The sequence below is a fragment of the Neospora caninum genome, chromosome VIIa (genome assembly GCF_000208865.1).
Source record: "Neospora caninum Liverpool complete genome, chromosome VIIa".
In the NCBI taxonomy this organism is placed as follows: Eukaryota; Apicomplexa; class Conoidasida; order Eucoccidiorida; family Sarcocystidae; genus Neospora; species Neospora caninum.
This window is the reverse complement of record NC_018393.1, coordinates 1,126,058-1,139,970: the sequence shown is the minus strand read 5'-3', so window position 1 is coordinate 1,139,970 and position 13,913 is coordinate 1,126,058. Positions and strand designations below refer to the sequence as shown.

At 57.3% G+C, this 13,913-nt stretch overlaps 2 protein-coding genes across 2 annotated transcripts; one reads left to right on the top strand and one right to left on the bottom strand.

Annotated features, from left to right (window-relative positions):
- Positions 1-2,780: 2,780 nt before the first annotated feature.
- Positions 2,781-8,693, top strand: NCLIV_020560 (conserved hypothetical protein; the record flags this gene model as incomplete). The annotated part of the gene is made up of 5 exons (XM_003882252.1): positions 2,781-3,912; positions 4,132-4,366; positions 4,532-5,788; positions 6,609-6,892; positions 7,438-8,693. The coding sequence occupies 5 exons, from the start codon at positions 2,781-2,783 to the stop codon at positions 8,691-8,693; spliced, it is 4,164 nt and encodes a 1,387-aa protein (XP_003882301.1).
- Positions 8,694-10,436: 1,743 nt separating this feature from the next.
- On the bottom strand, positions 10,437-13,501 carry NCLIV_020550 (putative glyoxalase; the record flags this gene model as incomplete). Its single annotated transcript, XM_003882251.1, has 5 exons — positions 10,437-10,688; positions 10,919-11,086; positions 11,660-11,962; positions 12,157-12,302; positions 12,922-13,501. The coding sequence occupies 5 exons, from the start codon at positions 13,499-13,501 to the stop codon at positions 10,437-10,439; spliced, it is 1,449 nt and encodes a 482-aa protein (XP_003882300.1).
- Positions 13,502-13,913: the final 412 nt, after the last annotated feature.

Here is a 13,913-nt window from a genome sequence, read left to right as displayed (position 1 = left end):
TCCTTTGTTTCCTTGTCTTCTATTCGAGACTCTCGTTGTCTCTTTCCTCTTCTCGCTTCGCTTCCTGTCCTGTTCCTGCGCCTCGTCGCCCTCTTCGGCCTTCCGTCTCCTCACCCCTGTCCCGCCCTCTCATTTCTCGTCTTTCTTCCTTCTCCCTTTTCTTTCGCTCTTCTTGGCTCTTCTCACTAGTCTTTTCTGTCTCCTCTGATCTCTCTGACCTTAGAACTTCTTTTTCCGTCGTCCTCGAGTTATTCGCCATCTTCCGTCGCTTTCGTCTGCGGGTCTCCCCCCGGGCTGTCTCGGCGTCACGTCGCCTCCTTTCCTGACTCTCTGCCTCCTTTCCAACCCTCGTGGAGTCTCTTGTCCTCGAAACTGGCGCACGGCGGGTATCGCTGAAAATGGCATTTACTCGCCATGAATTTTTTGTTTCTGACGAATGCGCTCGTTTTTCGCAAAAAGGGACTGGCTAAATCGTCCCTGTTTTACGCACGCATTCGTGCATCTTCGCTTCGTCGTCCTTTGCACACAGGCGCACTCGACCCCTCGTTCTCACCCACACGAAATCACCCCAAAGCCCGTTGGGCTCTTTGATTCGTTGTATTACACTTTATATCGCCTTTTTAGGTTGTATTATACTCGCTTTTTACATATCTTCGACTTACCTCGGGATCCCGAAAATGAAGCTCTATGCAGAACTCTTGTCTCGTGTCCCGTGTGCCGGCCGTCCCTTTTTCCCGTCGGACGGGTCGGCGAGCGGCGCTCGATGCTCTCTCGCGCGAGAGAGAAACACCAAAGTTTCAGAAATGCGTTTCCCTTTGCGAGTGCGGGAAAAACCACGCAGCGCGTGATCGCGACAGCAGCCAGCTTTGTTCTCCGCAAACTCTCGAGGGGCAAAAAACCTTCTCCTTCCACGGCCCAGGAAGAAACCCACAGGGACCGCCGCGCTTTCTATTGATTGAGAGACCCAGCAGAGTCACCAACATGAGCCATTTTGTACCGTTCATGCCCCGTTTGTGAAGCAAGGTCTCTCCGACCCAGACACATAGGCAACCGTCCCTCGCGGGAGCGAGGTTTGCGTATACCACACGCTGTACGCTCTGGACGACGGTTGTCCGCATTCCGTTTTAGCGTCTCGACTCTGCAGCTTTCTGATGAAAAACCGAGAATGCAGAGATCGTCAGCGCGGATCCTGCGAATTCATGGGCCGTGTCGAGAGACTCTGTCAGGCAGCGGCAACACACGGATGGACGGCCAGCTTCGCTTTGGCAACTTCGTGCAACAAAGAGAGACGCCTTACTGCCGCACACAACCGAAAAAACCAAGGCTCGGTCTTCCTCCCTAACAGGGTGTTTGGGCTCGGACTAATGTATACTACTGTATTCAAAACTTACAACATATATATGTATATATATATATATATATATATATATGAAATATACATATATATACACATTGTTCTGTATCTATCTATACGTATATACAAAGTATACATACGAATGTTATACATCTCCTCTATGTAGAGATGTCGTTTTTACCGAAGTACTAGGATCCATGCTTGTGGTGTTGTATCCCGTCTCTCTATTGGGTAAGAGGAACTAGCGTTCCTGCAGTTGCAATTCGTACGCTGCATTGTCCTGTGTTCGACAGAAAAGAAGATCTTGGCTTCCCCCTATGAAGGCAGTGTGTTTTGTTTTTTGTGAGGGAAGTCTGTGGCGAAAAAGACTTGGAAAGATACCGAACGAGCGCGCGAAAAAGCGGGACAGCGGGAGAAAAGTTGGGGGGCTACATCTACGCGCCTTGTATATACACCTCAGGGTCACTTCGGAATGCAGCCGTTTTGCTGGAACGTGAGAAGCAGAGATTGAGTTGACACTACTTCTGTGGCGAAGCAGTTTTGAAACGTGTCAAGTCATTGGAAAATGAAACTGTCAATTCCTCGAAGCTGGTCTTCTTCCGGAAAAATAGCATTTCCTTGCCCCAGCAACAGAGACTCCGGGAGACAGCGACTCTCCGGGCGACAAACCTCCAAGCGTCAGACGGGCCGAGCCAGAGTACTTTCCGTTCCCTTTTCTTCTTCCGTTCCGCTCTTTCTTCTCTGTATCCTTTAAATTTGGTTCTCTTCCTTATCTCATATCCTTCTTCCTCTCATTTTTTCTAACTCACCTTTTTCCTTCCCCTTTCTGTGTTTCTCGCACATTTCTTGTTCGGGTTTTCTCCCTGCCGGGGTCATCTCTCTCGACGTCTGCGCTCTGTGTCGTCTCCTTTTTCCCGCCTCCAGTACGCCCTTTCTCTTCCAACTATTTTGCCGCACTCTCTACGCTCCGTTTGGTGCCGCTTCGTCCCCTGCATCCTTCTCTCCTGGCTACGGTCTCTTCCGGCCCCTTCCGGCCGTTGTCTTGCGAAAAACCCACTTCACACAACCGTATAAAACGCCTGTATCGATGCCTTCGTTCTTCTATGGATACCTATGTCCATCTGCATATGCGTAAATGCTTCTTCATCTATGTGTATCTCTATGTTCCTGTATCGCTGCCTCTGCTTATGCGCCTGTACACACATATGTGTTGCGGTATCCCCAAGACACGAACACGGATTACTAAGGTGGAAAGGTCTTCTGCTGAGACGGCAACCTAAAAAAGCGTGCAGACAAACCTCTCTCTCTCTCTATATATATATATGTATATATCTATTTGTATTGCTTCTGTAGGTGTCTTGAAAACCGCGTATTTTTGTGCAGAACTGTGCGAGGCACACAAAAGTGAACAAATGGACGCTCCGCGATGAAGGTTTCCGCCTGGGGCGGCTCCGTGGTGTTTGTCGCGTTGGGGACTTGGGGTGACGTTCTTCCGCTCTTCGCCGTTGCCCTGCATCTCTTTGAAGCGGGCGTTCGCGCCTCGCTCGCTTCGCAGGCAGGCAGATGCCCACCTCGAAGCGAAAATGAGGAAGCGACGCAGAGAAGACAGGCGCCTCCACACGCACGGCCTGTTTGCGAAGAACGCGCGGAGCCGCCCCGTGCTGGCGGGCCGGGGAACCATGTGAAGAGAGGGAGGAAAGGCGGAGAAGGAGAGCGGGAAGTGGAGGCGGGGCGTGGAAAGCCAGGCCGCGGTGAGGCGAGGACGCGCGACGGAATCTGCGAGAGAAACCGGACTGAGAACACACGGCCGAGAGACATTCAGGAGAAAAACCAACCTGGACAGGAAGACTCGGAGGGGAGCGCAGGATGTCGCGACAGAAGGCGTGGTGACTGCTTGCGCCCGAGCAGTCTCGCACAAGAAGAAACGGGCGACGCCTCCAACGGCGAGACGCCGAGGGCGAAGAACGAACACCCCGAAAATCGGGAGGTTGAACGGCGAGGCGAGACGCCGAGGGCGAAGAATGCAGAGACGAGGAAGCGTGGCCGGGTGCATTCCGTCTCGAAGAGGCGACGAAACGCAGAAAACGACCTCGCGAAACGCCCCGGAGAGAAAGCCGAGAAAGGAGCGAGAGGCCAGCGAAAGCACAGAGTCATTCTGGAAATCGTCTTCGCCACACATCAGTGCTGGATCAAACCTCTCATGTCTTCTTTCTGCCCGACATCTGCTGCCTCCTCTTTCCCCCCTTCATCTCCCCCTGCGTCTTCTCGTCCGTTTTCTTGTTCGGAGTCTCCGCCTTCTTTCGCATTTGAGTGCACATCTGCGCAGGAGGCTTATCGCCGGCGCGTCGCGGCACCTGAAGATCTCGGGCGTCTGCTGTCAGACTTGGCAGCCTCTCGAAAGCGGAGGCGAGACACTCCGTCCTCTCCGCTCTCTCCGGCCTCTGCTTCTTCCAGGGTTCGGTTCTCTCTCGTTCCACTGCCTTCGCCCCCGCTTCGCTCCTCCGCAGCCTCGCTCTTCCACCCTGGAGAACTCGAGCCGCTTCTCATGCTCATCTGCGGTACCACGGCAGCTTCGCTGCCTTCTCCGTCCTCGTCGACTCCCCTCCGTCCTCCATGCGCAGATCGCTTCTCTCGTCCCTGGTCACCGTCTCTTCCTTCACCTTGGTCTCCTTTGCCTTCTTCTCATCAACCTTTGACTTCGTCGTCGTCTTCTCCTCTTTTGTCTTTTTCGCAGCTGGTGCCGTTCTCGCTTTGTGCTTGCAGCTTGTTCAGCGCAGCGTGGTTGCATGCAGCGGAGAAGGCTCGCCTGCGTTGCCTTCTTCTCGTCCCTTCCCCCAGGCTGGCCATCCGCCCGCCGCCCCGGGGGCTCCTCGAGTCTCTGAAAGAGGAAGTGCGGGACATAAGGGAAGAAGCATCGGAGAAAAAACGAGGAGGAAGCGAGAATCTTCTCCTGTGGGCAGTCGCCAGACTTGGAGGACATCGACACTCGCCGGCGTGCCTCGAAGACCTACGGTAAGCCTCGGGACTCCATCTTGTCTCTTCGTCCGCGCGCGCGAAGCCGTTTCACGTTCACTCCGTAAACCCGCTCTTTCGGCTGTTTCTTCCCATCCCCGTCCCATTCTGCAGATTCTGCTTCCTCGCAGCTTGGTAGACCTTCTTCGGCATGTGTGTTCTCAGGCACTGGCGGTGGCGCCTCTGTCTCGATGACCACGGGACATTCCGGGAGTCCATTCTTGGCCTTCCCGCTTCCGTTTTCGATCCAGCCGACGCCTCCGGGCCTCTTCCTTCCTTCGCGTCTTCTCCATCATCTTGTCCCTCTGCGGCTTCGCCTGTTTCCTCTTCGTCATCTTCCTCTGCTTCCTCCGCTTCGCCTGCTGCCCGCTGGCCTTTGTCCATTCCGTTGCTTTATCTGTTTGATCCGTGGCTGTTCCCAGAAGCCGTGAGTTCTCTCCCGGCCTCTGCATGCGTCATTGGAGCCGCCACAGCTCCATGGAGAGTTTCGAACGATCTCTGTTCGCTTCTCCTTGGAGGGAAGGGGGAAAGATCGCCATCTTCTCCGGGGGGAGAAGACGGCCGGTGTCTCTTTGTCTCCCCGTCTCCTCGCGCTTCTGGCTGCGCCGCGAGTGCGTCGGCGTCTCCGCGCCCCGCCCTCGCCGTCCCGGTCCTGGACTTCTACGATGAAGGAGGCTGCTGGATTGCTTGTCCTCTCGCTCGCCAGAGAGACAAAGAAGCATACCACGCTCAAGAACACGAGGACTTAGGAGAAGAAGGGTCAGGGAGAGAAGAAGGGTCAGGGAGAGAAGAAGGGTCAGGGAAAGAAGAAGGGTCAGGGAGAGAAGAAGGGTCAGGTGGAGAAGAAGGGTCAGGGAGAGAAGAAGGGCCAGGTGGAGAAGGACGGCTGGGAGACAGAGGGATTGAAAAGGAAGTGGAAGCAGGTTTGTCGCGATGTCAACAGCTTTTGCCTCTCCGTGCGTGCGGTGACAGTCCTCGATGCGTGCTTGGTCGCGTTGGGCGACGGAGGGAGGCTCTCAGAGCAGAGGCGACGACGGCGGAGGGAGCGAGGACGCCTGGAGGAGAACGCCAATCTGCCAGAGAGAAGGTAGAAGGAGAGAGACTCGCACAAGCGAGCGGGAAGAAAAGGAGCGCGAGCGGCAGTCCCGTGCGTCAGGGGGGCGGCCGCGTCGAGGAGACGAGAGAGGCGAGGACGAGAAGCGAGACGGAGGTCGACGCGGTGCGCGGCCGCGCAGCGACAAACTGGCGAGACTGTGCTCAGCGCGGACTCGCATCTGGGACTCCTGACCCAGACAAAGAGACGAGCGAGAAGTTGATTTACGTCAGCTTCGGATCCATGCATGCGACAGAGCTGAATCTCCTTCCTTCTCCACAGACACTCATCCGCGTCCTCGCGCGTGTAGGCTCTGCCCTTGATGCTCGGTAAACGAAAGCGACGCGTACAGGCAAAATAAGAGAAGGAAGGAAAGAGGGAGAAGAAAAGGTGAAGGACAGGGAGAGGTAGAGAGGAGAAGCAGAAAAGAAAAGCGGGTGGGAGGTGATGGAAAAGGGGAGGAGGTAAACACAGTGGAGGCCTCTTCACCGCGGAGAGGGGGGGGGGACAAGAGGAAAGAGAAGACTTGGAGGCAAGATTGCGTTTGAAGCTCCTGAGGCCAAGGCAGAAGAGAGACTGCAGAAAGAGAGAACTCGAGGAAAGCGGCAAGGAGACACACGGCTAATAGAGCCCGAGTTCTCGAAGTTTTGACAAGTGAAGAACCTCAGGGAGCGCCGGAGTCCATCGCGGGGAAGGCACCCGAGAGAGACGTTGACAAAGGACGGAAGGAAATGCACCGTCGAAACAAGAAGAAAAGAAGTGAAGGGAGACAAAACCGTGAACGCTCTCGTGCCGTTGTGTCTTGGGGGCCAAGTCGAAGTGCGCTGTCAACCCGTCTCATGTGACTCCCTGTTCTTCACGTTCCTTTCTTTCTCGTTTCTGTTCTTCCGCCCATCGCCGTCCTTCGCCCCACGGGTCTTCTTTATTGGATGCTCCTTTCTTGAGCTCGTCGCTGGTCGTCCCGCTCGTTTCCCGTCCTGGTTGCTGCGTCCTCTCTCTCCGTCTCCCTGGTTTCGTAGCTTCGCTGTCTCGCCCGTCTCCGTCTCTGTTCGTCGTTTGTTTTTCGTGTTTCCCCTGGCGTCGTTTGTACCCACGCCCTCGTTCACCGGCCTGCACGTGCCTGCGCTGTTCACCCGCTTGTGCCTCCAGCGCCCTTCTCCACATTCCGTTTCCCTCTTTCTCCTCGACTTCGTCCTCCGCGCCCCCGGAGTCTTCCTGCGCGCCGTTCTGGGCGTCGCCGGACGGTTCGTCGCCTCGCGTCGCCGCGTCTTCGCGAGCTGTCGAAGAGACGCAGAGCGAGGCAATGGAGCCGGCGACGTGGCGCGTTGCCGTCTTGCGCGAGCTGGTTGACTTGAATCGACTGTCGTCGCGAAGGGCGTTGCTGAAGGACGCCCGCCTCGTCTGCCTCCTGACGCACGCAAGCGCTGGTGCAGGTACGTCCGCGCGACGGCCAGGAAGGTGGTAGCGACCGGGAAGGCACCACCCAATTGAGAGATTAAGAGAAACACAGGTTTCCTTGACTCCCCGCGTTTTCTGGAGCGGCCTGTCGCAGTGTGTTTTGCAGACTCAAGGCGCCTCGCGTTCCTCGATCCCGCTGCTGTCCAGCGTCGTCGCTGTGCCTAGTCTTTTCTCATTCCTCCTGGCTAGTTTTCGTTTCTTCTCACTGTCTTCCGTCCTTGTTTTCGTCTTGCGTTCTTCTTTCTCTCTTCGCCTCTTCTGCTCGTCCTCCCTTCTTTTTCCCTTCGCCTCTTCTGCTCTTCCTCCCTTCTTCCTCCCTTCGCCTCTTCTGCTCTTCCTCCCAGGCGACTTTGAGTTCCCCTTGCTTGTCCCTCGCGCCCTTGTTCACGTCTCGTTTTCGGTCTCAGCGACTGGCGCTCCCAGCGAGGTGCTCTTGCTTGGTTTGTTTACCTGGGCCACAAATCGGGCTTACCCCTGTATAAGGCGATGCCGTTTCGGCGGCAAGTGATATGTCGTTCAGAGATCCCTGGGAAGCACCGTCGGCGGCCCCATCGCAGTTCCGCGGCGATCCTGAGCCGGAAGGCGCTTCTGAGAGGCGACGGCAGCCGAGTTGGTGTTTGCGAAATGCATGCAGCTGCCACCTTTTCGCCTCTGTTCTCCTCGCTGTGGACTCGGAGACGCGCACCCCGTTCAAACGACAAAGAAAAGGAGCGAGATGGAGAGCAAGGAGAGAATCCCCAAGCGCAGACAGAAGTCGAGGGTGAAGTCACAGGTGATAGTGCCCGAGCGGAAAACCACGAGGAAGGCGTAGGCGCGTACGTAGAGGCTGACGGCGCCAAGTACGCTGGCGATGAAGCCTTGGAGCCACAAGAGACATGGCGAATCGACCCCGCAGAGAACAGCGACAGGAGTGAGGCGGATCGGCAGCCTCCCGCCTGGCTAACATTCCCGTTTTTCTTCGACCAGCCCGCAATCGCTGCGCAGCTGTCCTCGCTGGGGTTCGCGTCAGTTGCGTCGACTGCTCTCCTGGACGCGCTCGAGGACTTGGCGCACGCCGAGAAGGCCTACGCGAGACTCGGGGATCCGAAGCCGAGAGACACATCAACGAGAAACGCACAGACTGCGGCGGACGGAGGGGGACTAGGCGGGGAGCGGGGCGAAGACGCAGGATCGCAGCTGGCCTGCAGGGACGGGAGAGAGGAAGGAGAGGGCGATCGAGGAAGGCCCGTAGAGACACACGTCGCTGCCGGAGACGCTGGACAGAGAACAGGGGAGGGATCGACCGTCCGGTGCTTTGGGTCGGGCGTTTTGGCCAGGCACGAGGAGCGCGTGGCGCGTGCGCTGGTCCGGGAGATCGGTGCGGCAATGCGGCGGCGAGAGGTCGAACGGAAAGAAGCGGAAGCGCGAGGAGCGAGAGGGGGTGCGGCAACGGCGTCTCTCTGTGAAGTCGCGGGTTCGTTCAAAAGAGGCCAACTGCGGCGCAAAGAGGAGGAAGAGCAAGGACAGCGTGCGGAGACAGACGAGGGGAGAAGCAGCGAGGAGCGCAGTGGAGAGGACACGACCAGCGAACGAGAGAGAGGGAGTGGCGGGGAGTTCGTCAACGAAGAGAAGAGGGGGGGAGAAGAACTGAAGAGAGACAGACCGAGATACCGGACCCGGGGTGTGCTGAGAGATGGCGCACGCACAGCAGCCCAAATGATTGCGGTCGGTCTAAAGCATCAAGCTCTCACATTTTGGAAGCGGCGGCTGGCGGAGCAAGACGACCTCTCGCTGTAGGTTATGTGTTTTTCGTTTTTTCCACAAACAGCCGCTTCCTTTAAACCCTGCTGACACTGTGACCCACTTCTTGTCAAAATCATGTGCAAGTTCGTGCTCTGTCCCCCGCCGGCGTGGTTCCACGCTGCGAGCGATGCTGTCTACCCTTGCGGCCTGGGTCCGATATCGACGCTGTTCGAGCCTCGAAAGCTGCCTCCAGACCGTGCCGGCCGTCCTCCCAGCACTTGCGACTTCGAGTCTGGATTTCCATGCAAGTCTATCGCAGATTTCTAAGCCAGGAAGAATAGGTAAATACGAACATAAGAGCAGTGAACACGTGAATGCACAGAGCGTTTTCTTCCTCCGCGTTCCGGAGCGGGTTCCCAGACGCTCACTTTTTGAGAAACCTTACGCAAGAAATGACAGTCGTCTACGATGGAAAGCCTTCCTCCGCTGTCTGCCGAAAATGTTACGAGGGGACAACACGACTGATGCAGGAGCGTCTCGCTCTCCCTTTGCACGTGGAGACAATAGAACGGCAGGGCACACTACATGCATATCTGCAAATGTATATATATATATATATATACGAGTGCACATATACACATATGTGCATGTATCTGTATAAACGTGTGTCGATATCTGTACATGCATCTTCCAGTATCGAAGCTGACTTGTGCCGGCGCCACAGCTTGCAGAGTATCGCCTCCCATTCGGAGAAATAGGAGCAGCTGTCTAGGTTTTTGCGGACCGCGTGTATCCGTAGGTGCCGGAAGGTTGCGTGGGAAGTCGAGGCGGTTCTTTTCGTTTTCGATCTCTTGAGAGCGCTTCTCGCACAGGTAGAGGCAAGGGTGCCCACAAGGAAGATCGCGTTTCGCGCGACGCTGTCGGCTGTCGGAAAACAGCTGCACGTGGAGTTGTTTCGCCTGCCAAAGAGCCTCCCGCGCCCAGTACACTCGCCTTCGCTGCTTTGCTTCCTCGACTCCGAAGTTTCGTTCGATGAACCGCTCCGGTGAGACGCATGCACGGCAGAGGGCGTGCCTCTGCGCTGCTGGCCAGGAAGCGAGGGGAGAAAAGCGGAGAGAGGAAACGAACTCCGGAACTCCCCCTGTTCCTCAAATCCCCCCCCCCCCCCCAAACCCACACATACAGGCGGACATATATGCGGCTGTGTGAACATGTGCAGGTTTCGTCGCAATTCCCTCGTTTGCCGATTCCCCGTTTCCCCCGATACAGATATATACGCACGTGGCCGAGGGTAGACGAGAAGGCACCGACACGCAGGCACAGCTGCTGGTTCGGACGCGTTTGCGAGGACAAAAAGGCCTCCCACCGGTTTTGGGCGCCATGCGCCGACGGCGGACGCACCTCCGGTGCCGCTTTGTTCTCGCTTTCCCCATTTTTCCATGCGCCCGAGTTCTCGTGCGACCGAGTCCCGTTCTCGACACGCAAAGGACTGAAAAAGCTGCTCTTAAAAACGCGGTACTCGTTTCCGCCTGCGCGCGCGGCCTCGCCGGGCACTCGGAACCCCCCCCTCCCCCCACCCCGTGCATCCGTTGTGTACTCAAAAACCGGGACAGCCTTTTGCGGACACAACCTGTGTGAGACCATCGACGGACGACGCAGCCCGAATGACTCCCAACCGCATGATGAGAAACGTGCTGGGTCTCCGCTCTCCTCCCGGGTCTTCCTCCTCCGCCGCTCCCTCTGAGTCCGACTTCTTGACTTTTTCTCGCGGCTTCTCTTTCTCGAAGACTGGTGCTATCACGCAGTCCACAAGTCGTCGGGGCAGACGAGAATGCGGATGGGAATGTTCTCAGGGTCACGCGTTTCGTATACGAGGCAGTCGTAGACTGTGTCTCGGGTTTTCTCCAGCTTCGCTCCAACTGCCGCGAGGGACTGCTCCAAGTCGGCCTCGTTCACTTTCTTGCAGAGGAATGTCAAGCCCAGGAAGCCGCACTCGGTCGGCGAGAGGTCGACGTACGGCGCCACGTCAGCGCTCGCGTCCGCCGAGGTCTGAAGCAGAAAAGGAAACGGGCCAGACCGAAGTGGAGACAGCCAAAAGTGGAGAGAGCGCGGACGCGCTCGCCGCGAATCGGCAGCCTCTTAAAACAAGTCTCTTGAAAACGAACCCAAAACGGCACCCCAAAACGCGTCCGAAACCGTCAGGCGCGGAGACCGGCACGCGCGTCCCTGTCTTTCTCACGTCTCGTCCTCCCCGCGTCTCTTCCTCCCCGCTTCCTCACCTTCAGGCAGATGGACGAGAATTTCTGATCCCACAGCCACGCACGATTACCGTGGGAGTCCAGGTCAAACTGCGACGGCGGAATCGCGTTGGGGTCCGAGGTGAGGAAACAAAAGGTGAGCCCGAACGAGGGTACCGCTTGTTTGGAGATCAAACGCAGTTGCAGACCCTGAGAAACGGGAAATGCGTCGCAGGAGAACAACGCCCAGTCGCGCCGCTCTGCTCAGAGCCCCCAAGGCTGGCCTAAAGCGGAAAGCAACCTCACGTGGCATCTCGCCTTCGCGGGGGGAGACAGCAGGCGGCAACCGCGGCTAGCCAACCGTCTTTTTGTAGCTGGCCGCCCTCGTGTCCATCTTCTCGACATCTGAGCTGCGGAGACACCTGAATCGGTGCATGTCTCTCCCCAGGAGTGCACGTACATCCAACCGACGATCAAGTCCACAGGTCCGCGAACCCAAAACTCTACGCGCAAATGTAAATACGTCTGCCTATGTAGATCCCTATATACACATACATATACCTACGTATCTATATACATACGTAACTATATACATACTTGTATATATATATATATATATATATATATATATATACATACATATAAATATCTGCGTTGATGAGGCGAATCTTTGGCACAGTGCATGTGCCTGTACAGGAACGGCACAAAGTCGGTGTGCAGGCCGAAAGAAGTTCGCTTCCCTGCCGGGGCGTCGCGTTCCTTGCTTCGCTGTGGGGAGGTTACCTGCTGATAGAATTTGAGACTGGCTTCGATGTTCTGCACGCGCAACTCAACGTGGTGGAGCATGCCCCGGGACCCGAGAGGTGGGACTTCTTCCAGGCCGAGGTTGCTGAGAGTCCGACGATGAAAGGATCGGCTCAGTCCATCTTTGCGCGCAAAGGTGTACTCAGACAAGTGCTGGATGATGCGGCCTCGGAAGTTCTCTGGATCCAGAAAGGTTACTGCGAAATTCACGTCGGTGAATTGCGCCGCGTTCCCGACGCGGATCATCTGCGACGAAAGCGCGACTTGCGCGGCGTTCACATCCTGAGCGCCAACGCGCACGCAACACGCACATCCCTATTTTTATCCTCACGGAGAAATCGCGCAGAAGGCGCACCTAGAAAAGGCAGGAAATCCAGGTCTATCGGCGCCCCTAGCTATGGCGATGCCCCCAAAACACTCTACACCTTAAATAAATAAATAAATATATATATATATATATACAAGTCTCCTCTCACCGCGGCGGAGAAGGCGATCCGGGAGAAGGTGTGAGAGGGTTTGTGTTCGTAGGGAACAATTTCGTTGTCGGGAATGGCCGCATCCGGCGAGGTGATCTCGAGAAGGAACTCGTGATGCAGACTCTTGAATGTGCAAGCGAGGTGACCTGCGCACGCAGAAAGAAAACCGAGGAATGTCAGAACAAGAGACACACATAAGCCTGCGCCGAGAAGCGGTGCCGGAACCGAACGCGAAAGAGCGGCAACACGGGCACTGCCGAATGTGTCCCTGCCGGGCTGTCCGTCCGACTCCAGCATCGGAACCGAGCCCAGAGCAGCGGCGCATGTAGGAAAAAGAACCCGCCGACGAGAGGAAGAGAACCCGGAAGGAAGACAGCGCCGTGGAGTTCACCACACGCAGGCGGAGGCTACGTCAAAACAGTGAAGCGTCCCACTGGACGCACCGCACACCCGGAACTTCACGTGTACATACACCGTCTCCGACAGGCGCTGACACCACCCGGTCTATTCCTCTAGGGTTCGTGCCTGCGACGCCCGCGACCGATTCACATGCAAGTCCCCTTTTCTCGAAGAGTTGCCGCCGTCGGAAAGGTGTACCGTGCTGCGTGTGTGGCCTGGGCGCCGATGACACGCCGCAGCACGGCGAGGCCTGCTTCCGCACCAGAAAAAAAACGCACGGGCAGCGAGTGGCGGTGCCCACAAAAGACGGCGACGTTTTTTGGGCTGCGGTTTGCGCCCGGACACAGACGCCTCAACGCGACTCACTGTCGTCTTCCTTGTCTCCGGTTTCCTCGCGCGGGGGCCCAGCCAGCAGGACGTCTCGGTCGTAGTTGTAGCCGACGGTGCATGCACACCGCTTTTTCTTGAAGAGCCATTGACGCTCCTCCTCCTCGCCGATTCTGCCGCTGCCGGCGTGCTTGAGCGACGAGCCGCAGCGGAAGCTCTCCTGCGGAGACAGCCGAGGGGTTCGGCCTTCCTCTTCGAGGCACGCGGACGCGCGCTCCAGCTTCTCTCCCGCGTCACGCTTCGGCGCTTCGGGGATTTTGAGCTCGACCGTCTCTAGGCCTGTCTCGTCCGCGTCTCTGGACCGCGCGCACACACTCCCGCCCAGTGAGGAGCCGCTGCGACTCAGCCCCGCGCTGCGCGGCAAAGACCCGGAGCGGCAGCGGTTCAGAGCACCGCCTTCGGCGCCACAGATGCTCTGCGGGACTGCCGGCTGCAGGATCGACATGCCCATGCGCCGCACGTAGAAGTCCTCGGCGAGTTGCGGCGTCTTCTTCGCCCGGAGCCGCACGGAGGCGAAGCGCACCAGGCACGGCGTGCGCTCTGCCCAGCTGGCCGTCATCGGCGACGTCTCCGGCAAGAGCAGGTGACTCGAGGAGCTGTACGGCGACAATCCTTGCGCGTTCTTCGGCACCGGAGACGAGCGCCCCGTCTGCGGAGTCGAACTCCCGCTTCGTCCTGGAGGGGGGAAAAAGACAGACGCAGCGCAAGGAGCAGGGGAGGGTGGGGTCGCCACACACACACAAACGCGCGGCCAGTGGCTGAAACGCTGAGTAAGGGAGCGGTGGCGACGACGCCCGTGCAGGCAGCCGTTGTCGGCACACAGAGAGGGGAACACGAAGGATTTGAAGCAGTTCTCAGATCGGGATTCGACAGCGGTCTCGAGAGGAGCACGGGCGAAAACGAAAGAACAGCTTTGTGGTTTATAAGGCACGTCGGTGAGTTCACACGCACCGGCATGGAACAGACGCGGC